Genomic DNA, 24,381 nt, shown 5'->3' on the forward strand with positions numbered 1-24,381 from the left:
GTTCAGCCGGTGTGGTTTCAACCGCAACTTCTCTAAGCACACAATCGGCAAGATTTAGAATAATCATGCCGTGTGCCTTTTTCAGAAGTTCATCCTTCTCTTCATCTGTCAACTTTTCGGGTAGATGTTCTCTCCCTTTCAAAGCTAACAAATAACCTAGTTGGCTCAGTAGAGCCCGCATCTTCATTCGCCAAAGACCAAAATCGTTCTGGCCATTAAACTTCTCTACGTCGGACCTTATTATCGTCATCTTGTATATTTAATCACAGCTATAGCTCTGATACCAGTTTGTTGTGATTTATACGCTATCAAGACCCGAGAAATTAATAGAACAATTAAGCTATAAATAAAGACACAATGATTTACGTGGTTCGGCGTGAGGCCTAGTCCACGGACGGAAGCAGAGATGAATTTTACTAGCAAATATGGCAAACCCGAGGTTACAATGTATCACTCAATCTAGGCTCCGAAAATACTAACAAAGTATTTGGACCACTCACTAGATTATTACACTTCCCTCATAACTCACTCGTATAGAATTTTATTTAACAATTCTATACTCTCTCTATTTCTTACAATACTCCTTACAAGAGTTATTAGTAAATTCTTTCAAGTATTTTGATATGAGATTTTAGATGTGAAGAATGGGATGATCAAATGAGGTTCCAAGCATTGCCTTTTATACTTGAAATGAGCCATATGAATTTATGTGTGAATGCAAGTGTGGCCTACCTTCATTTGTTCAAAAAACATGTTTTAAACAAAGCCTTCAAACCAATAGTACATGGCTCCTTTCTTTTGACTTCCAATCTTTCAAGATAATAGAGAAACATGTGCATAATTATTAGGTAGCCAAGTGGACAACTCAATATGGAATTGAGTCAGTGTCCAACACTAACACATTCGTTGTCTGCTTCTATCTACAAATATATCTAGTGACAAACACATCCACACAAAAAAAATACAACAATCATCACTGCCACCATCGGGTTGAAGGGCTTGTGGTTTAGGGCGGCAACTGTCGGAAACCAGCAACCATTGCAAACCACCGCCTCCACTATCGGAAACCAGCAACTGTCGTCTGAATCTTGTAATTGTATTTCAGATCTGATCATATTCTTTGAATCTATTTCAGATCTGAACACGTATTTCAGATCTGAACACTTTTTTTGAATAGATTTTAGAGTTTGATTTCAGATCTGAAAACTTCCCAAGTGTTTACATCGATTTTAATGGAGATATATGACCTTTTATTCTTGGAAAGGAGCTATTTGTTAAGAAAAGTGGTTTTACTGTAGGAGAATAAAATTGAATTAGGTGTTTTAAACATGAAAAGACGAAAATACCCTCACATGACTTGCACATGACTGTATTTAACGGTTGAAATTGACGACAATTGGACGGAAGGATGAGGAATATATAAAGTAAATATATTAGGGACGAGGAATGCAGAAAAAATAGATAAAAGACGAGGAGTCAAAACCTCAGGGACGAGGAGTAAAATTAAGTCAAATAAAAAGAAATAAAAATAAAAATCAAAAGAACCTATTAAATTTCTAAAATAACATATAAAAGCGTTGTAAGGTTTAAAGCTGTTATGCGTCAAACATCCAAAATCAGCAAACTTTTATATTCCTCCATTTTCACCGGAAATTAAAGTTTAAAATAAAAATAAAAATGGCAGGGCGGAAAGTGGCAGTTGCAGCTCTTCAATTTGCTTGTTCCGACGATGTCGCCACCAACGTTAACACCGCTGAACGGTTTACTTTTTTCTAATATATCATCCATTTTCAATTTCACTACTTAAACCCTAGGGTATCAATTTTGACCGTTGCTATTTATTTATACTTACGTATCTATCAACTTAAACCTAACTGCTTGTTGATTTGAAGTGTTTAAATTCATAAAACTATTGTTGAATTTGACTAATTTGTAGTCCTTTAGACTGCGTATTGATTTATATTGCGTCTGATAAACTTTGATTTCAATAAATTTGCGTATTGATTTAGACTGCGTTTGTTAAAACTTAATGATTTAGCGCTGAATGGTTCATAGTCTATAGTCTGAATGAATCAAAGTCTGTATAAACTTATGTTTGATAATCATAATGAATGAGCGATATGATTTGGTTAAAATTACCTTATTAACGTGTTTGATGAATAAAAAAATCAATGTATTTGTTTGATAAGTGTTCTGGTTATGATTTGAGAAGGATATTATAGAAAATTTAGGTGCTTGTTTTAACTCTGAATGGTTCAACATTAATGCTGAACCATTCAACATCATATGCCATTTAGATGTCAGAAATAAACGCGTTGAATGCTGAATGGTTCAGCGTTCAGCGCTGAACCTAAGAGGTAAACAAACACACCCTTAGATAACACTGTGGATTTGTTCACTTAGTTTTATAGTTGTGATTAAAGTTTATTTGGTCTAACGTTAAAAGTCATTAAACTATTAAAATGATATACCAATGGCGGTTAGGTTGATGTCGCAGCTTAAATAAATGGCTGCTGCGTCCAGTAACAAGTTTTGTGAGGTGAAAAGTTGTTTGTTAATTAAAAATACACATACAAGCAAGAGGTGAAACTATATTAGATACGTGAGCGTATTTGGAGGTAAGATATTTAGTTCATCATGTTATAAGGAGTAGTCGATTTGAATGTGAAATTCATTTGTTGAATGCATTGTCTTTAAAGAATGTTTTGAATCGCAGGCTAGTGAGATCTGCTCATGAGAAGGGTGCTAATATCATCCTTATTCAGGTTTGATTTATGAAATAGAGAATATTTCGGAGTATATATGTGAATTCCTAATTAGTAAATTGAACATCTTTTATGACCGTAAGTACCTAAACAACTTATTTTGATCGAAGTAAAATGTTATTCAACGAGGTTTATTCTGCCCCTCTTATGGTGTTCTATTTATTGAAAGTTTAAATTTAAATATGTCTTACCTTCAACAGGAATTGTTTGAGGGCTATTATTTTTGTCAAGCACAAAGGGAAGACTTTATTCAACGAGCAAAACCGTATAAGGATCATCCCACAATTTTGAGGTTGACACATAACCATATGTGATCGTATATTATTTTAAACCTCACTTGAATCACGTGATTACATCATAAATTTATTTTTTCAGGATGCAAGAACTTGCAAAGGAATTAGGAGTTGTTATACCTGTCAGCTTCTTTGAGGAGGCAAATAATGCACATTATAACTCTATCGCCATAATCGATGCTGACGGGACCGATCTTGGACTATATAGAAAATCTCATATTCCTGATGGACCTGGTATTGTATATATGATAAGTAGATCACCTATAATAATTCAATATATATATATTTCGTTCCGATTTTTTTAATTAACATAACCCTGTTTTTTCAGGATACGAGGAGAAGTTCTACTTCAATCCCGGTGACACTGGCTTCAAGGTGAGTTTTAGACATTCATGCTTCATATTAAATATCCACTTTTGACTTCCTAACCATTTTAGTTTCATGTAGTTATTATCTTCTAATTGGATATTTAAAAATTAGTACATTTCCCTTAAACTTATCTTTATGGCGCTAGAAGCTGAAACTTGACATATTTTATGAACTGTAATGGGCGTATTCCAATTATAAAGACAAGACTCAGTTCTCTATCTAATCTAATATAGAATTATTGTACTTACCATACATACATTGATGGCTGTGTACAGGTGTTCCAAACTAAATTCGCAAAGATCGGTGTGGGTACGCATTTTTTTTTATCTTGCACACACCAACATTTGACTAACTTCATGCTGTATCCATTCGAATCAGGAGATGCATTTCTATTAGAGTTGGCAGTGTTGACCCATTCACTTACGAATATGTCCATATTTTTTTATCTATAACGTGTCAGACGAGTGTACTGAAATATTAGCTATAAAGGAAATTGGTCAAGCACGTTGAAAGTCTTGCACATATAAATTTATGTGTAAAACCTTACAATTCTTTTTAGTAAATAATGATTTTTACTTCTACTGAAATAGCATAGTTTGTGTAATCCAATTTTGACACGCTAATACATAAGTAAAGATTTTTCCCAGCCCAGTTAAAGTGCTGCATAAGATTACCCATTTTGCGACCCTCTAATATCAATTCTGGTCTCCTTTCTGGAAGGATTAATTGCATACACTTGAAAGCATTGCTTCAACTGAACATACATCTTTTTTGTCAGCAATATGCTGGGACCAGTGGTTTCCTGAAGCAGCTCGAGCTATGGTTCTTCAAGGTGCAGAGATCCTGTTTTATCCTACTGCCATTGGTTCGGAACCTCAAGATGAAGGTCTTGATTCGCGGGACCATTGGAAACGAGTGATGCAAGGGCATGCAGGAGCTAATTTGGTGAGTCACAAGTAAATATCAAAACTAAATCCCTTTTTTATTTTTTACTAACTTTTATTATTCTTTTTCAGGTACCTCTTGTAGCCTCAAATCGCATAGGTAAAGAGGTCATCCAAACAGAACATGGTAAAAGTGCAATCACATTCTATGGCAACTCCTTTATAGCAGGTATTCATTTCTGGATTTTGCTGCAGTACTCCATCTGTGATTAATAATATTTAGACGTAGTAAAATGGACAGGTAGGGTTATGGGTCAATATGGGTAATAGTGTGATACTTGTTGAAAAGGGTGGGTTGTCCCGAAATCCTACAGTCCCAAATATTTGAAAACAGTTTGTGCAATTTACATCCCAAAAACTATATAATGTTAACAAGAATCAAATTTATGAATATTATGGTCACTTTCTACCTTTTCGACTTGTTTCTGGTTATCTTTTGCGAATTTACATGTACGTCCCTTCAGGTATGAAAACGTAACCCAACTCATTTTTAAGTATATGGGTTGAAGTTGCTGTGTTTAGTTATCACACACCCTAATGACCAGTTTCTGAACATGGATATACTGAACAGGACCTGCTGGAGAAATAATTGAAGTTGCTAATGATAAAGATGAAGCAGTTCTTGTAGCAACTTTCGACCTCGATCAAATAAAGATTAAGAGACATAGCTGGGGGATCTTTCGAGATCGACGCCCAGATCTATACAAGGTTCTATTGACATTAGATGGCAACATCCTATCTTGATTGCCCATTACAATTAAGCTTTCAAACAGTTCAATAATTGACATTAGATGGCAGCATCCTTTCTTGATTGACATTAGATGGCATCATCCTTTCTTGTAGTAGTTAACTTATAATTTGCATTTTTGTAAACTTATAAGATTATTGTTATTGCTTTTATTATTCTTAATTATTATCCTAAATTTTTTGCTGCTTAGTATATTATTGTTATTATCAGATTATTACTTTTGCTAGGTGTTTTTGTTGGTTTCCTATATAAGGTAAGATAAACTCTTCACGTATGCATGGTTCACGTATGCATGGTTACTTGAGGTCATGTCCTACTAGCTTATGGACGGAAAGGTCTTGAGGGAGTAGAGGAAATCCGGTTAGGATTAGAGTGGGTAGCTGGAATGTAGAAACTTTGACTAGCAAATCTCATGAGCTTGTGAATACATTACTTAAAGCGTAAAGTGGACATATTGTGTGTCTTAGAGATTAGATGGAAGGGTATAGGGGTAAAGAGATTAATGATTACATGTTGTGGTACTAGGCTTGTAGGATAACACAAAATGGGGGAGGAGTTATTATAGGATCCCGTTATAAGGATTATATTGTTGATGTGAGTAGCTATAGCGATATGATTATGTCGGTTAGGTTAATAATTCAGGAGGAGACTTACACGATCATTAGTGCCTAACCACCTCATGTAGGTTTAGGAGTAGTAGAAAGCAGATGCTTTTGGGAATCGTTAGACATGGTTGTGAGGGGGTGTCCGAGTGAACATGGATTGCTTGTAGGAGGCGATCTTAATGGGCATATAGAAACGGATGCAGAGGGATATATGGGGATACACGCTGGCTTTGGATACGGTGTTAGAACTTAGAAATGAAGACGGTCGCTCAATTCTTGAGTTTGTCGTTGCTCACGATTTGGTAGTTGTAAGCTCTTTTTTCAAAGAAGACATGCCTAGTTAGCTACTTTCCATAGTGAGAGTCACAATACCGAGATCGACTATTTGTTGTTTTGCAAGGGTGACCTTAGCACATGTGGAGCATGTAAAGTCCGGTCCTGACAGCCTGGACTTGTCCCTCCTAACACTGTTGGTCATGGATTTAGTTCTCCAAAGACGGGCAGACACGAGAGTGAGGGCCACCCAACCTAGAATGCGTTGGAAAACTTGAACGAGTATAAGGTGGAGACTTTTAGAGCTATGGTTGCTGAAAGAGTTGATGTTGAAGTTGCAGATGCAACACATGTCAACACGGATCGGATGTGGAATAGTTTGGCGTATACCATCAAAGAGGTAGCCAAGGAATCCTTCTGTGTGGTTGATGGAACATCGCGAGGACATAAGTCATGTAGAGAATCATGGAGGCTTAGTGACGAGGTCCAAACCAAAGTCGCGGTTAAGCAGCTCAGCTTTTTGGAGCTCATCACTATCCGGGATGAGACATTTGTCGATGTTACCAAGGTTAAAGAGAGATATAGAAGCCAAAAGAGAAGCAAAGAAAGTAGTTCACTTGTAAAAGAAAAAGCATATGAATATTTGTATAGAAAACTAAACTCTAAAAAGGGAGCAAATGATACCGATAGGATAGCCAAAGCTAGGGAACGAAGGAGAAGGGATCTAGATAACATTAGATATATCAAAGATGGAGTTGGTCAATGTAACGACCCAGAAATTTCCGACCAAATTTAAACCTTATCTTCTATATGTTTCCGACACGATAAGCAAAAACCCTAATGTTGAGTCTAGAAAGTTTAAAATCTATAATCAGTTACCCTTTAACCATGCCTGACGATTCACGAACAATGGTGTGTAAATATATATATATATATATATATATATATATATATATATATATATATATATATATATATATATATATATATATATATATATATATATATATATATATATGTGTAAAAAAAATAAATAAATAAAAAAAAATAAAAAAAAAAAATAATAAATAAATATATAAATTGAAATTACAAAGTTTAATACTAGTTATTATAGGATATATGATTATTGTTACATTCACATTGATATTTGTATTAGTATTTTGGTATCAATTATTTATTACTATGAACATTACTATTTATGATTAATATTATCAGTATTCTTATTATTATTTATTTGTTATTATTAATAAATTATTATTAATGTTATTAGTACTATTAAATTATTCAATTAATAATTATTAAACTTATTTTTTTTATTTATTTATATTATAAATATTATTGTATCAATATTTTCTAGTACACTTTATTAATCGATATTATTATTACTATTAGTATTAAATTGATAAAATTATTATTAATATTATTATCATTATATTTATATAGGTAGTGGTATTCTTAATATATTTTTTTTATTTATTAAAAGATACATGTTATTATGTAATAATACAAAATCTAGTATGATATATACATATATACATACAGATATATAACAGATATATGATATATAAATAAATACGGTATATGAATACAGATAATATACGTATTCTGTTGAAGATCATTTTCAAACTATTGCAAATTTTGTTTTCTGTCATCTACTTTGTGGAACAACAAAATCAATCGTACAATTGAGATAGAATGTAATCTGTTTTTATTCTATTATCTGTATTCTGAAAGGAATCCTTCAGTAGAGCCAACTTAGCTATAAAACAATTGATAATCGAGACCACAGGGTAGTAATGACATCTTTCTTCCTACATAAACACCTACTTAGCAACCCTCGAATAAGAACTACTGCTCCCTCCTATCTCTAATCACCACTACCATTATGAACAACTAACTATCTCCTGCAACCCGTTTCACCATTATCTCGCAGACATATACATATATACAAGAGTATTATCTAGTCACTTGCAGTCTTATTCGAACTCACCATAATCTACCACGATCCACCACCATCGTCAACTCCCTTTTCGAACCAACAAAACAAGAATCATCATCATCAACACTGATACGCTGCAGCTAATTGTTGTTTCTACTGTTTTAGTCGAAATATAATGACTAACCCTCTTTTCTCTCTCCCTCTAACTCTTCGTAAACCTTCAAACCTACAACCCACCATTGTGAACCATCTCAACCGCCACCTCTTACCTTGAACCACCACTCTATCATTTAACCATCACCACCAAGAAAATTATCTCATAACCATCATCATCACCTCAACCATCTAAAACCAATTCATCTTCTTGAACCATTACACCTTTCTCTCTTCTATCTCTCTCTATCTCTCTCATACTTCTGAGTGAATTCAACGTAAACCCTAACCAAAAACCGTTACCGTATGTCTCCTTTATATATTTTCTTCCTTCTACTTCGATTCAAATAAACCCTTGCTATTGCTACAATCGGTTGCAATTGCAAATTATTATTGTTTTGTTCTCTATTCAACTTGAAACCGCCACGGTGACCACCTTTACACCACCACCCAAATAACCCAAATCACCACCAACGATTGCTCCCGCTGTGGACAACTATAACCGTTTACTCGCTACACATCATCACCATGTTGAATCACCAACCACAACCTACCCAAATAACCTCCTCCTTTAGTTATATTGAACGATCCAAAAACTCAAAAGGAAATCACAAACTTTTTCGGTTAAAACAAATACAAGACCAACCACCGAGCCATTTTCCAATCATGACACTATCTTCTGTTGACTAACCTACTCCACAAAACTTAATATAACAAGTGGAAGGCATATGATTTAATAAAGATTACATAGTGGGATGTTGAGCTGTAAAAGACCTAGGTATCTACTAATTTCTTTTTCAAACCAACCCCACACAAGATTAAAATGTTGGAGTATTTGTTTTATTTATGGCTGTGAACTCCCCTTCTGTGTAATTCGATCCCGCTTCCGGGTGTTAGGATGGGCCGAAATCCAGAGGTTAAACAGGCCGAGTTCTTGATTGGGCCGTGGTTGATAAATTACTATTGGGCCGAGTTAATTTGGGTTATGGAATGGGTAGGACGATGGTACGGGTTATAATTAATCTGGATGAATTTAAATCAGAAAAATAGACATGGTTTGATGGTCAAAGGTGTTGGGATATGAGCAGGAGGTCTAGAGTTCGAGTCTTGTCACGTACAATTATTTGTTTTAACCATTTGAGGTAGTTATCTTTATCATTATTAATATTATTGTTATTCTTTTACATTAATATTATTATTAATATTATCATTATTATTATTATTATTATTATTATTATTATTATTATTATTATTAAAATTTTCATTATTATTAAATTATCAAGTTTATTATTATTATTATTATTAACAATATCTTTAAATACATATAAAATTTTTTTGATACATAATTATAATAATGTTACATAAAATATTAAAAAGACATTACCATTTATTATATAAGTAATATATAATTAATAGGTAAAAATTATTTGACTTCAATTATGTATTAATATATATACGTGATATAGGTTCGTGAATCCGAGGCCAACCCTATACTTGTTCGATGTCGTTATATGTATTTTTACTACAAAATACAGTATGGTGAGTATATAGATCCCTTTTAAACTTTAAATATTTTGGGCTGAGTATACATGCGCTGTTTTTATAAATGATTTACGTTATGGACACAAGTGATTAAAAATGATATTCTGCAGATTGATGTGCTAGGTAATTTAGTTATATGTTATAATAGCATGTAAGCGCGAATCCTAAAGATAGATCTATCGGGTTTAACACCCCCATTCAGTAGGCTGCACTAGACATAAGAACTAGTGGGCGGATGTTTAGTACTTCGAGGATTATTTATACACTTGCGAGTGTACATATCCATCTTTGCGAAGATGACTTATTATATTATTGTTAAGGTTGGTTACTGAGGCCTCAACATAAGCAGAATAATTTTATACACTTGCGAGTGTATTATATTTTTATATATGAAATCTTGTGGTCCATAGTTATAACACTGTTAGCATCAAACCTATATATCTCACCAACTTTATGTTGACATTTTAAAGCATGTTATTCTCAGGTACGAATTAAGTCTTCCGCTGTGCATTTGCTCATGTTAAGAACATTACTTGGAGTCGATCATCGCAATGGAACCAGATGTTGTTGATTTCGTCCAGGGGGATAAGGACGGGTTACTACAGATGGTATCAGAGCGTTGGTCTTAGTGAACCAGGCCTTGCATTAGTGTGTCTGACTAGTAGTTGTTAGGATACAGTAGTGAGTCTGGACTTCGACCGTGTCTGCCTGTCAAAAAGTTTTGCTTATCATTCTAGTCGGAAATCATCTGCTTATCATCCCTAGGGAATTTTCTGCTTATCATTCATAAGTCTAGACACGTCTTACTGCATTTAGTGCATCGATAGTGTATAGACAAAATTCATATCTTGGCGCATCTGTAGACTTGCCTGACATATGCTGTAGGTTCCTCTGTAGTTTATGAAATCTTTAGTATTAAATATATAGATATTCTATGAAGTTAGAATATCATCATATAATCGAAAATCATTTCACATCGAAGATCCCTTCCATCCACCAAATTGTCCTCTTGGCGATGAACCTGAATTACTTATCAGCGAACATGTTCGAGAAACCATTTTCTCTCTTATTTCTCGAGTATCTCGTCACGATTATATACTATCCTACATTTTGGATCTTGTTCATTCGCTTACTCCAACTGTCAATCATCCCGATGTACTAGCAGAAATTAACGAACTTCGCGCTCGTGTGACGACTTTGGAGAACCTGGTGCGAAGGTTACGACCACCAGCAACAGCACCAGCAACATAATCAGTACCACCATCATCGACGTCGACAGTACCCTTATCATCCCTAAACCATAACCGCGCCGTAACTCTCAACATCACAATCTGTACCTCGAATATCAACATCACACGCCTCAATATTACCATCTGTATTTAGAGTATGATCATCGTTCTACATGACGTTCTACATCATTTATGTTAGTTCGACATAGCGATTATGTAACCTCTAATGTTTTAGAGATTATATATTCTTGTTCTAACGGTAAATCAGATGAGTTAATATCATATTAACTCATTAAATCCATGATTGCATCTGAATAAAATATATATGTATATATGTTTTCATAAAGATTGTAATTAAAAATTCTTTAGTACAAAGTGTTAATTGTGAAAATATTATAACGGGTAGGTAATACCCGAGGAATATTCAGATTTCACATTAATAAGTTACAATGTACATTCTTCGAAGCTGATTCAACGGTCATTTACTATCCTATGTACAACCACCGATATACGTATCCATTCACCACAAAATAACCATTTCCATTTAAATTTCATATTTGGATTTTGACCTATCAGAATCCAACAAGTGGCATAATGAAGAAAACATTGGACAAAATAAAAATTGTTAGAAACAAACGAATTAACTAATTGAAATTTTGTTAAGAATCCACGCTAACTGTTCCAGCTAACTGTTCCTAGCTAACTGATTACATTTTATTTATCGCAATTTAATTATCGCAATTTTATTTATCGTCATTTAATTTCTGTTATTTACTTTACGCATTTAATTTATCGTCATTTAATTTCTGTTATTTATTTTACGCACTTTAAATATCGGGACACGTATACAAGGTTTTGACATATCATATCGACGCATCTATATATATTATTTGGAATAACCATAGACACTCTATATGCAGTAATGCGGGAGTTAGCTATACAGGGTTGAGGTTGATTCTCAAATAATATATATACTTTGAGTTGTGATCGAGTCTGAGACATGTACACGGGTCACGATACGTATTAATTAATTCGAATATTATAAATTAAATTATATATGAATTATTGTACTGTTAACTGTGGACTATCGATTGGGACTATCAACATTGGACAATTAAAAAAATGAATTAAAATATTAATTATAACATATGAAACTAAACAATTCTTCAAGTTTGCCACTTGATTTCATCTTAAACCTCATTTAAATCTTTACGATTCCAATCCATGTTCAAATCTTTCATGATTCTTGAAAACACCTCAACCGAGAAGTTGAATCAACCGCACTTCATCTACGAAAGGAAAGATTTATGCACCTGAAAAACTCTCGAATCCAAAATCAGAGTTTAATCCGTAATCTCGTCGAATCCTTTATCAATTATTAGCAAAAGCAACCTTATGACTCCTTTTCAAAGTAGCCAAATTTTGTCACAGCTCCAGCAAGTTAACTTCGACTTCTCAGCAAGACTAGTCTTATTATAACTTCGAAATATATACGTTGTCTTTTCGCCTTCGTTACCGGAAAATCTTTTATGTTCCACCCTACTATCATTAGCATTTAATCATCTAAAAACACAGTTCTCCTGAAACCACCTCGGGTTAACAACCGATGATTCAGATATCGTAGCATTAAATGCAGAGGAAACAGGGAAGTGGTTGATGGTCTAAACGGCCAAAAGTTTAATGATACAGAAAGGAGTATTGGAAACACTCAATAGAAAATTTAGTATCAAAAAGCGGATTATGCGAAACTATGAAGTAAGCCATGGACAAATCACAAAGAATAAGTTTGACTTCAAAGAATTTAAAAGATTCAGTGCCTGCTGAAATCCTTAGTACATACCCTACTCCTTACTCTAAAACCTTTGCTGACACTATTCTTCATCATCATCCTTCGGCATTAGAAGTTCCAAGATATTATCATATCTTTCATTATAAATATCCTCAATGTTTCTGAAGATATTTTTATAACTATTCTTATCGGAAATCATCTATTTTCTCAAGCTATCTGCATCACATCATAAAAGAAACTGTGTTAGTTTCTAAATTCTGAAACCTTCGAATTTAAAATATAAATGTTTTGAAATAGTGTTAGGAACTGACGCATGAATTAGTATAATATAATGAAACTTGATCAACTTCATTATAATACAGTAAGTTATGTTAAGTTTCTAATGGAATGTGATGATTCGCAGTACCATCATCATGTGCCATGTTACACGGCTCTTACATTCTATCCAATTCCCAAATGTATTAGGAACATATCGTCTTGATAGTTCTATCTTTTCTAGGGTATTCTGGTAATTTAACAAATCAAAATTTTGCCGATACCCTTTCTTTCTTAAGATATTAGCTATGTTCATTCTAAATCTCATACCTACGAATTCCGGACCATTACAAGAGACGCTTAAACACAAGAAGAGGAAACGAAAGAATGAAGCTTCGAGATAAAAATTTGACTATAGATCGCAGCAAATAGAAGAAAGCATTAACTATAAATGACAATGATTATAGAAGACAGAAGTAGGAATATCGAAATAAAAGGGAAGATATAAAACCCAACAACCACCCAGAAACTACAAACCATGTATATCAATACGTATTGCAACGAAAAGACACGGGAGAATTAGAAACATTATAATTCCAAAGAAAGCATAAAAGTAAATAGATTCTGCTGACGGCAGATGAAAGAGGAGAATGAAAGTTATGAAAGTTAGAAGTATAATAAGAATCAGGATTGGATGGAGCATATTAAGAATGAGTAGAGGAAGAAAGAATAAAAGGTGTGGGGATAAGGAAAACGAAGGGGTGGATTTATAGCAATATATCCGACAGAGAAATCAGAACAGATTATTGCTTTAATCAAAGAAGATTTTGATTTCCTAAATCGCCGCAGAACTAGATCCTATTACGAAGATTTTCTTTCCTTAAATTCCAGAAATCAATCATAACTACGTCATCGGTTAAAACAATTTCATATTTACCCATTTTATTTTTGTGATAGCTTCATTCGTACGCTTCACTTGATCGAATCGTTTTATCTATACCTCTCAATAATGATAAAACTTCATTATTACCCCATATTCGTCATGAAAACATTCATATTGTTATTTATGACAACCTCTACCAAATTTCGGGGACGAAATTTCTTTAACGGGTGGGTACTGTAACGACCCAGAAATTTCCGACCAAATTTAAACCTTATCTTCTATATGTTTCCGACACGATAAGCAAAAACCCTAATGTTGAGTCTAGAAAGTTTAAAATCTATAATCAGTTACCCTTTAACCATGCCTGACGATTCACGAACAATGGTGTGTAAATATATATATATATATATATATATATATATATGTGTAAAAAAAATAAATAAATAAAAAAAAAAATAAAAAAAAAAAAATAATAAATAAATATATAAATTGAAATTACAAAGTTTAATACTAGTTATTATAGGATATATGATTATTGTTACATTCACATTGATATTTGTATTAGTATTTTGGTATCAATTATTTATTACTATGAACATTACTATTTATGATTAATATTATCAGTATTCTTATTATTATTTATTTGTTATTATTAATAAATTATTATTAATGTTATTAGTACTATTAAATTATTCAATTAATAATTATTAAACTTATTTTTTTTATTTATTTATATTATAAATATTATTATATCAATATTTTCTAGTACACTTTATTAATCGATATTATTATTACTATTAGTATTAAATTGATAAAATTATTATTAATATTATTATCATTATATTTATATAGGTAGTGGTATTCTTAATATATTTTTTTTATTTATTAAAAGATACATGTTATTATGTAATAATACAAAATCTAGTATGATATATACATATATACATACAGATATATAACAGATATATGATATATAAATAAATACGGTATATGAATACAGATAATATACGTATTCTGTTGAAGATCATTTTCAAACTATTGCTAATTTTGTTTTCTGTCATCTACTTTGTGGAACAACAAAATCAATCGTACAATTGAGATAGAATGTAATCTGTTTTTATTCTATTATCTGTATTCTGAAAGGAATCCTTCAGTAGAGCCAACTTAGCTATAAAACAATTGATAATCGAGACCACAGGGTAGTAATGACATCTTTCTTCCTACATAAACACCTACTTAGCAACCCTCGAATAAGAACTACTGCTCCCTCCTATCTCTAATCACCACTACCATTATGAACAACTAACTATCTCCTGCAACCCGTTTCACCATTATCTCGCAGACATATACATATATACAAGAGTATTATCTAGTCACTTGCAGTCTTATTCGAACTCACCATAATCTACCACGATCCACCACCATCGTCAACTCCCTTTTCGAACCAACAAAACAAGAATCATCATCATCAACACTGATACGCTGCAGCTAATTGTTGTTTCTACTGTTTTAGTCGAAATATAATGACTAACCCTCTTTTCTCTCTCCCTCTAACTCTTCGTAAACCTTCAAACCTACAACCCACCATTGTGAACCATCTCAACCGCCACCTCTTACCTTGAACCACCACTCTATCATTTAACCATCACCACCAAGAAAATTATCTCATAACCATCATCATCACCTCAACCATCTAAAACCAATTCATCTTCTTGAACCATTACACCTTTCTCTCTTCTATCTCTCTCTATCTCTCTCATACTTCTGAGTGAATTCAACGTAAACCCTAACCAAAAACCGTTACCGTATGTCTCCTTTATATATTTTCTTCCTTCTACTTCGATTCAAATAAACCCTTGCTATTGCTACAATCGGTTGCAATTGCAAATTATTATTGTTTTGTTCTCTATTCAACTTGAAACCGCCACGGTGACCACCTTTACACCACCACCCAAATAACCCAAATCACCACCAACGATTGCTCCCGCTGTGGACAACTATAACCGTTTACTCGCTACACATCATCACCATGTTGAATCACCAACCACAACCTACCCAAATAACCTCCTCCTTTAGTTATATTGAACGATCCAAAAACTCAAAAGGAAATCACAAACTTTTTCGGTTAAAACAAATACAAGACCAACCACCGAGCCATTTTCCAATCATGACACTATCTTCTGTTGACTAACCTACTCCACAAAACTTAATATAACAAGTGGAAGGCATATGATTTAATAAAGATTACATAGTGGGATGTTGAGCTGTAAAAGACCTAGGTATCTACTAATTTCTTTTTCAAACCAACCCCACACAAGATTAAAATGTTGGAGTATTTGTTTTATTTATGGCTGTGAACTCCCCTTCTGTGTAATTCGATCCCGCTTTCGGGTGTTAGGATGGGCCGAAATCCAGAGGTTAAACAGGCCGAGTTCTTGATTGGGCCGTGGTTGATAAATTACTATTGGGCCGAGTTAATTTGGGTTATGGAATGGGTAGGACGATGGTACGGGTTATAATTAATCTGGATGAATTTAAATCAGAAAAATAGACATGGTTTGATGGTCAAAGGTGTTGGGATATGAGCAGGAGGTCTAGAGTTCGAGTCTTGTCACGTACAATTATTTGTTTTAACCATTTGAGGTAGTTATCTTTATCATTATTAATATTATTGTTATTCTTTTACATTAATATTATTATTAATATTATTATTATTATTATTATTATTATTATTATTATTATTATTATTATTAAAATTTTCATTATTATTAAATTATCAAGTTTATTATTATTATTATTATTAACAATATCTTTAAATACATATAAAATTTTTTTGATACATAATTATAATAATGTTACATAAAATATTAAAAAGACATTACCATTTATTATATAAGTAATATATAATTAATAGGTAAAAATTATTTGACTTCAATTATGTATTAATATATATACGTGATATAGGTTCGTGAATCCGAGGCCAACCCTATACTTGTTCGATGTCGTTATATGTATTTTTACTACAAAATACAGTATGGTGAGTATATAGATCCCTTTTAAACTTTAAATATTTTGGGCTGAGTATACATGCGCTGTTTTTATAAATGATTTACGTTATGGACACAAGTGATTAAAAATGATATTCTGCAGATTGATGTGCTAGGTAATTTAGTTATATGTTATAATAGCATGTAAGCGCGAATCCTAAAGATAGATCTATCGGGTTTAACACCCCCATTCAGTAGGCTGCACTAGACATAAGAACTAGTGGGCGGATGTTTAGTACTTCGAGGATTATTTATACACTTGCGAGTGTACATATCCATCTTTGCGAAGATGACTTATTATATTATTGTTAAGGTTGGTTACTGAGGCCTCAACATAAGCAGAATAATTTTATACACTTGCGAGTGTATTATATTTTTATATATGAAATCTTGTGGTCCATAGTTATAACACTGTTAGCATCAAACCTATATATCTCACCAACTTTATGTTGACATTTTAAAGCATGTTATTCTCAGGTACGAATTAAGTCTTCCGCTATGCATTTGCTCATGTTAAGAACATTACTTGGAGTCGATCATCGCAATGGAACCAGATGTTGTTGATTTCGTCCAGGGGGATAAGGACGGGTTACTACAGTCAAAGCATAGTAAAGGATACGAAATTAGGAAAAGATGAGAAGAGTATTTCTCATATCTTTTCGTATGGGGAGGACCCGGGCACCGCGAAGAACTGGGAACACGAATATAGGACAATATCAGAATAATAATTTTCGTAGTAGGATCAATTAGGAGGAAGTAAGAACAACACTAAGAAATATGGGAAGAAATAAAACTTGTAGTACATGATCAAATCCCCATTGAGGCGTGGTGGTTTCTTGGCGATGATGGTGTAAGGTGGCTAACAAGTATTTTCAACAAGACGTTTAGTAGTACTAAAATGTGTAAGGAATGGAGACTTAATAAGGTTATTCCCATCTAGAGAATAGGGGGATGCTCAAATATGTGGTAACTATAGAGATATAAAATTACTTAGTCACACTATGCAACTTTGGGAGAAAGTGGTTGAGACCAGGCTCCGACGCGAAACAAATGTTTCAGAGAACCAATATGGTTTCGTGTTAGGGCGCTCTTCGATCGAGGTGATTTATATTATCATGAGCATTATGGAGAAACATAGAGATAAGCAGAAGAACCTACATTGTCACAAAGACGGTTAGAAAAATACAAATTAATTTTATCCATGGCAAGTTAGAATGATTAACATCATTGCTCCAACTTTGAGGAAAATTGTCAGATATTTAAAGTACCTTATATGTTAAAGATCTCCTAACATGTCTTTTTTGAATGCGAGATCGTGACACATGTTTGGAATACATTGTTTTCGTGGATAGATATCAACCTTCTTAAATGGAAATCTATCTATCTATCTATACATTATTATAAAGCACGTGCTTATAATCCTATGTGTCAACTTATTAATTAATCTGAATTAAATTTGTACACGTGTCAATTTCTCAATTAAACTTAACTTAAATAATATTTCCCACTTAAATTTTTATATAGGTTGAAATTTAGTTACCATACTTATAAATATTTATAAATTCTCAATTAAATTATGATTACACCGTATACAAAACACCATCTCTTAGTAATAATTAATTATAATCATTAAAAGATATATATTTTTCAATTTATATTTAGTAATAAACGTATCAATTTATTTCCATAAAAATAAAAGTTCCCACAAATACTAATCATATAAGGAGTATAATAGTTCCATATAGAAACTAATAATACGAAGTATAATAGATGACTTCATACATAATATTATATTCTATAAAAATATCATATCATTATATATTATTAACAAAATAAATTTATATTTAATACGAATAATAAATAAATTCTTAATTAATACGGAGAACTCTAAGTGATAGAATAGAATCCATCCATTCCATATCACCTACAATTGCATTATCTATAGAAACTTTAATCTCCCATTTACAAACTTCAATATTTTTAATAAATACGGAGTAGTTAATACAATTATTCGTCCATGATAGAGATAAAAATTAATTCTATAAAATCGTGTTCCCAGTAATGTTCAATTTCATATAAAGAATTATACCAAGTTTGTATACAAAGAAGTGTAAGTAAATCGATTTCATATATCAATCGTGTACTATTTCATTAGTTTTTATGAGAACGACTTCACTTTTTATTATACTTTTCAACTATCGTGCAATACACGGGCTCATGAACTAAATGTATTTATCTGCAACAAACTACGTCTTTATATATATTTATGCTATTGTTATAAATTTGACATTTTCACAAACATATATTTACAATATCCGTGCAACGCACGGGCTCATAAAACTAGTTACTTGATAAATTGTGGGATTGGATTAAGTCTTCGCATCAGAAATCATCAAATAGGCGGCATTATCATTGAGGTTATTTGCTATGCGATATTGTGGATTTTTTGACGCTTCAGAAACGGCACTATCTTTGATCCTTTCAAGTTTTAGAAGTGTTAGATTATATTGTTTTATCTTCTTTCAATTGGCTTTCGTCGCGTTATAAGAATGTTGATCTAAATTGAAATATTTGGTTAAAAAAACCTGTATTGTTTTTGTAGTGTTGTAGCCCCTTGCTAATTTTTATTAATAATGTTCTCAGCCGTTAAATGAAATTAAAAATCTTTATATGCCTTATAATTTAGAACTGAAATCATTCAGTTAAACCATGTTTTCATTAACATTATCTCTACATTTTACAAAGCGTGAAAGTTATGTCTGAGTTGTCAGACTGTCATTTCATTTAGATTGATTATGCCACGTGGATGTTTTTAATTTATAACACTTACTTCTTTTAATTCTAACAAAATTACACCTGGACCAATGAAACATCTCATGATATTAAACACTCTTCAAAGTCTGCAACTTCCCCCTTTTGTCTCTCTAACCACAAAAAAAACCCATCAACGATTACACCGACGAGCATGGCCTACCGCCGTATTTTAAATCTCCATAACCACCACTAAATCCGTTGCCTTTTCTCGACCTAACGGTACAAATTTTATATATTAACATCATCATTTACCTTCTTCGCGATTCTCAGAGAAGTAATTAATAGTGGAGATGGCATAAAAAAAACGATTGATTCTGTGGTGGTTAAACCAGTGCGGTGGTGGCGACCGACATTCCATCTTTATTCGATTGGATAGTCGTTGTAACAACTACGGTTGCTACAGCAGTTCGCCGGTGGTCAAGCTTGACCAAATTTTGAACAGTGTGAAAGTGGATCTCGATCATATACAAAACACAATCGCAGTTTTGATATTCCAGTTTTGATTTTGATTTTAGATCGGTTGAACAACTTTTCAAATTGGGTCTTCAATTACGATTTTGGATATGATATTAATTTGTATTTGGGTTTGCAGATTGGGTTTTCAATTTCAACTTTTCAAATACATTTGCACGAGTTATTATTATAATGTTTTAATGTTACTTACTATAAAATATTTTAAGACAATAAAAATTAAGTTCGTCGTACTCAAAAATTTTATTTTTTTATTACTTACTAATTAACTAATTTTGAAAAGAATATGTTCAGATATCATCTCCCTAAAAGCTTATGTTGTAGTTATGTACTGACGTTGTTATCATTGAATTTGTTACTTATTCTTAATGTAATGTAGTTTTGGTTAGTAAGCCGGGTTATCCTCAAAGTGTTATTTTGTTGATTGTGTATGATTTAGTACTTCAGTTTGTAGGTATATACAAGTTATATACGCTTCATTATATTGTTCTTATTGACATTGTGTTACACTTAGAGTTTGATTTGGTTTTACATTGTAATTGCATTTACTTAAATATGTTTACAAAGTTTTAAAAAAAAATTTGCACACCAAGTGTTTGTGTTAATGTCTCACTAAAATATTTTATTTTATTGATTACTTATGTTTACATCTTAACTTGATTACACTTATGAAAATAATAGGCTATTTTAGCCTTAAGAACCAATGGATGTCAAGGTTAGATCCTCTAAGATTGTGGTGTACTTGAATGGAAAATTGAACATGTGTAATGCTATCGGTCCTTAATTTGACATTGTTATCCAGTAAGTATTTATGCTTTTCATATTTTATTTCATTACAAAATGGTTTTAGTATAGGTGATCATGTATCTTTGCTTTTTAATATGCCATTAGCCAAAATTAAATAGTTGAAAGTTGAAGTAGTTCTAGAGAGATGACTTGGTTTTGTTTATTTTTATTTTTTTTGTGTATACTAGAAAATACACGTATACGATTGTTGGATGATTTTTAGACCTGATACAAAAAAATTGCACGTTTAGATGGTTAGTAAAAAAGGTCCATGTCTTCTATTATTGTTGTTTCTCTACAATAAGATTTTGAGCTTGGTTATTGCATGATTGTTGTGTTATGGTAATCTTTACCCATTTACTTCTTAGTGGCTTGACTTGGGTTTTATTTTTCTTTAAGCTGGTCAATGGATTTTTTGCAAGTAATAAAGTAATCTATATTTTTTTGTTAACTATTAAGTTGTTTACTATATATACCATGACAACAAGTATGTTTGAAGTAATATAGTATCAGGTTTCAATCCGAATGCATAATGATAAGTTACAATTATAAAGTGGCTAATTACATGATTTATATTTTATATTTGATGATTGATTCGTAACACTTTTTCCATTTGAATACACTTATACCGGGCTGTTTATAGGTACTCAAAGCATGATTAGCAGGACACTTTTTGAAGTTCTATGTCATTTTTTTTTTTACGATTCGGTTCTTATTTGAAATGTAACTAAATGTCCATGTGTTGACTGAGATTATGAATTTCTTTTATTGATAGATGAAGCTCAAATTCAGGGTTTCTCGTATGGGGTTTCAGTCGTTTGAGTCCTTTGATTGACCCTTTTTTAGAATGTTGTCACTTTTGGAGCTGCTTAAAATATTACAACTACCCCACCTGTTCAAAATGGTAATTCTCTATTTACTTATATTGTCATTTGTAATTCATGTTGTTGTTTTATGAATGTCATATAATGTTTTCGTCATTTATCATGGATCAACTATGTTGTCTCTTTTTGTTTGTTAAATGTTCTTTCATGTGGCAGCAACAACAAGTTAATCTGCTGTTCATTTACATTCGACTGCTATTACATTTCTGCATTTGCACATCGTGTTAGAGGTGTGGCTACAAATTAAACGTTGAAGGTACAACATATTTATGGTTACAATGTTTACTTCTTTTCTTTTTTTATGGCTTACTGTTGTATTAATTAGTGTGTAAACTTCAAGAGATTTCAATTGTATCTTTTTCTTTCAATTTATAAAAAGTTTAAGCCTTTTTTTTTTTTTTTTTACATGGGATTCATAAGAAAGTTTGCAATTTTCCAAATAGTAATTTGGGTAGTAGAAATATATAAGTTTGCTTTTGATTGTGGTGTCATTGCCAATTTTTTTAAACCCATTTCAGACATACCATGTGATTTCTTTTACTCAATTTCAATTTTAACATGTCAAAATATTTACTATCGGGCACGAACCAAGAGACTGGATTGAGATGGAGTAGACTACTTTTGTCTAAATTTCTGTCTATCTTGGTATTAACAATAAGCGTGTTAAATATAACTAGATAAGTTATTATTTCAGATATGATAGCAAAACTTTTCGACCCGTTTGTCGGTATTTACATATTAGTTTATTGAATTGTCATTTTTTTTATTTTCCATTCAGTAGTTTTCATTGTTGTCCATGACTTCTTTGCTTAATCACTTTATTCTCATCGACACTGACAATGAGTGCGTTTTCCTGGAACACAAATTTCATATTGCAGATTTATTTGTAATTCACCACTTTTGAGTTTATTATTGTATCATGTATAATGCCATATTTTCTAACAGTTAATAAAATGTCCATCATTCAACCAATTAGATAAACACTCATCTAATATTTAACGGGGTTTTCAACTGCCATCCAATGGACGGGCTCATAAATGTCGATGGGTTTATTTATTTATATGTAATCTAATCATAATAAATACATTAAACTCGATGTTTATGAATGTGTGCCTTCTCTACCTGGTCAGGGTAGAGAAGCTATGGGTGTTTATTCTTGATGTAAGCCTTGAATTGAAATTATGTTATGCTTGATCCTTGTGCGGATGATGGTGGCGTTTTGGGAGCTGATGTTTATATTTACCTCGGTTGAATCCACAAACAACCGCAGGTTAGGTAATTCTCAAATCAAACATTGTTTTTTAATTGATAACAATACTATATTATTCCCAGAAGTATGGTACTAAATGAAATGAATAATCTTTCGTTTTTTACTTTTACATCTCATGTTAAGCTTTTCAAGTGCTATTCTGATTGTAACCTTATTATCCATTTGATCAGGTGGAAGACTCAATTCTTCTCACCCATTATTTTAAGGTATTTTTCAGTTACATGTGATTTAACACATATCTAAATGGGCAGGCATAATCACTAATTTCTAAAATGGTTGGTGACAAAAGCCAGGTGAACACATATCTTCAACAGTAAGTTTATGTTAGTCATTTTTTTTTAATGTTTATCCTGTTTATTTATCGGTTTAGCTATATTTCCTATTTTGAATGTTTGAAAGTCACTTTGTTTATCCGCTGTTTGGTATGTGTCGTTGGTATAGCGTGCATCAATGAAAATTCTAACCATGTTTAGCTGCATGATCCGGATGATATAGGTTTTTATGATAACATATGCACATTATAATTACATCATTACGTTTTTTCTAATCTATATTATGTTTAATTCATGGTCTTGCAGTTTCTGTTTTTATCTTCCATAGGGCAGTCATGGATTGCAGATGGTTGTATAAGTTTAATTGTGAGTTGAAGGTTTTTTCTCTTCTGTGGTAATTTGACGGTTTATTTTCTGCTGTCACTGATTGTTGCCTTTGGTGTGTTGAGTGCATTTTGTAGAGTCTACTTATATTATTATTTTTAGGTTTCTGGATTTTTTAAACTCCCTAAACGATATTGTTGAGTATTGTTGTGGCCGGTAGAAATGGCAAAAGCTTTACAGATTGTTGCTGGATCTATGGGTTTCTGGCGGTTAGAAATGGCAAAAGCTTTAGAGATGGGAAGTTGGACATTTGTGTATATTTATGCTTGAATAGCTTTTAATATGTAAATTTGTGTATATTTATGCTTGAATAGTTTTTACTCATTTGTGGGTTCTGTTTTACCTTTGATGTTCTTCTAAGTGCACAAGCATAAGCTCCTTTTTAGATTGTTTGTTACTTCTATATATAAAACTATAGAAAGTAGATCGAGTAACTTTTGTTTTTTATTAACATGTAATCCTAATAGGGCGAGTATTATATGTTGTCTCATGAATTACAAAGTATGGCGATCATGAAAAATTGAAAAGTTATATTAAAGTATTTTTATTTTTTTTTAGTTTGTTATTTGTAAGTTCTTAGCTATTCAAAATTCGAACCTTAATATTGATATACCAATGGGTAGTTAAACGCAAATCGACGGGTAATGACTTAATTATTTTTTGACT

At 32.2% G+C, this 24,381-nt stretch overlaps 2 protein-coding genes across 2 annotated transcripts; both read left to right on the plus strand.

Annotated features, from left to right (window-relative positions):
* The first annotated feature begins 1,609 nt into the window (after window positions 1-1,609).
* LOC139844113 (N-carbamoylputrescine amidase) lies at window positions 1,610-5,283 on the plus strand. Its single transcript, XM_071834324.1, has 9 exons — window positions 1,610-1,760; window positions 2,717-2,765; window positions 2,966-3,057; window positions 3,141-3,292; window positions 3,387-3,433; window positions 3,703-3,736; window positions 4,206-4,372; window positions 4,444-4,540; window positions 4,943-5,283. Exons 1-9 carry the CDS (start codon window positions 1,678-1,680, stop codon window positions 5,113-5,115), a joined length of 894 nt encoding a protein of 297 aa, XP_071690425.1. The 5' UTR covers window positions 1,610-1,677; the 3' UTR covers window positions 5,116-5,283.
* A 1,021-nt stretch (window positions 5,284-6,304) lies between these two features.
* Window positions 6,305-23,729, plus strand: LOC139841966 (uncharacterized). Its single transcript, XM_071832149.1, has 2 exons — window positions 6,305-6,761; window positions 23,638-23,729. Exons 1-2 carry the CDS (start codon window positions 6,305-6,307, stop codon window positions 23,727-23,729), a joined length of 549 nt encoding a protein of 182 aa, XP_071688250.1.
* The last annotated feature ends 652 nt before the right edge of the window (window positions 23,730-24,381 follow it).

Source organism: Rutidosis leptorrhynchoides, chromosome 4, assembly GCF_046630445.1.
Source record: "Rutidosis leptorrhynchoides isolate AG116_Rl617_1_P2 chromosome 4, CSIRO_AGI_Rlap_v1, whole genome shotgun sequence".
NCBI classification, from domain to species: domain Eukaryota; kingdom Viridiplantae; phylum Streptophyta; class Magnoliopsida; order Asterales; family Asteraceae; genus Rutidosis; species Rutidosis leptorrhynchoides.

Bases quoted from the DNA above. Each gene is read 5' to 3' on its own strand.
- LOC139841966 (XM_071832149.1), top strand. From the start codon at position 6,305: ATGGTTGCTGAAAGAGTTGATGTTGAAGTTGCAGATGCAACACATGTC. The intron at 6,762-23,637 runs GTAACGACCCAG...ATGGTCTTGCAG, and splicing joins CAAAGATGGAGTTGGTCAAT to TTTCTGTTTTTATCTTCCAT.
- LOC139844113 (XM_071834324.1), top strand. From the start codon at position 1,678: ATGGCAGGGCGGAAAGTGGCAGTTGCAGCTCTTCAATTTGCTTGTTCC. The intron at 1,761-2,716 runs GTTTACTTTTTT...TTTGAATCGCAG, and splicing joins AACGTTAACACCGCTGAACG to GCTAGTGAGATCTGCTCATG. The intron at 3,737-4,205 runs GTACGCATTTTT...CTTTTTTGTCAG, and splicing joins ATTCGCAAAGATCGGTGTGG to CAATATGCTGGGACCAGTGG.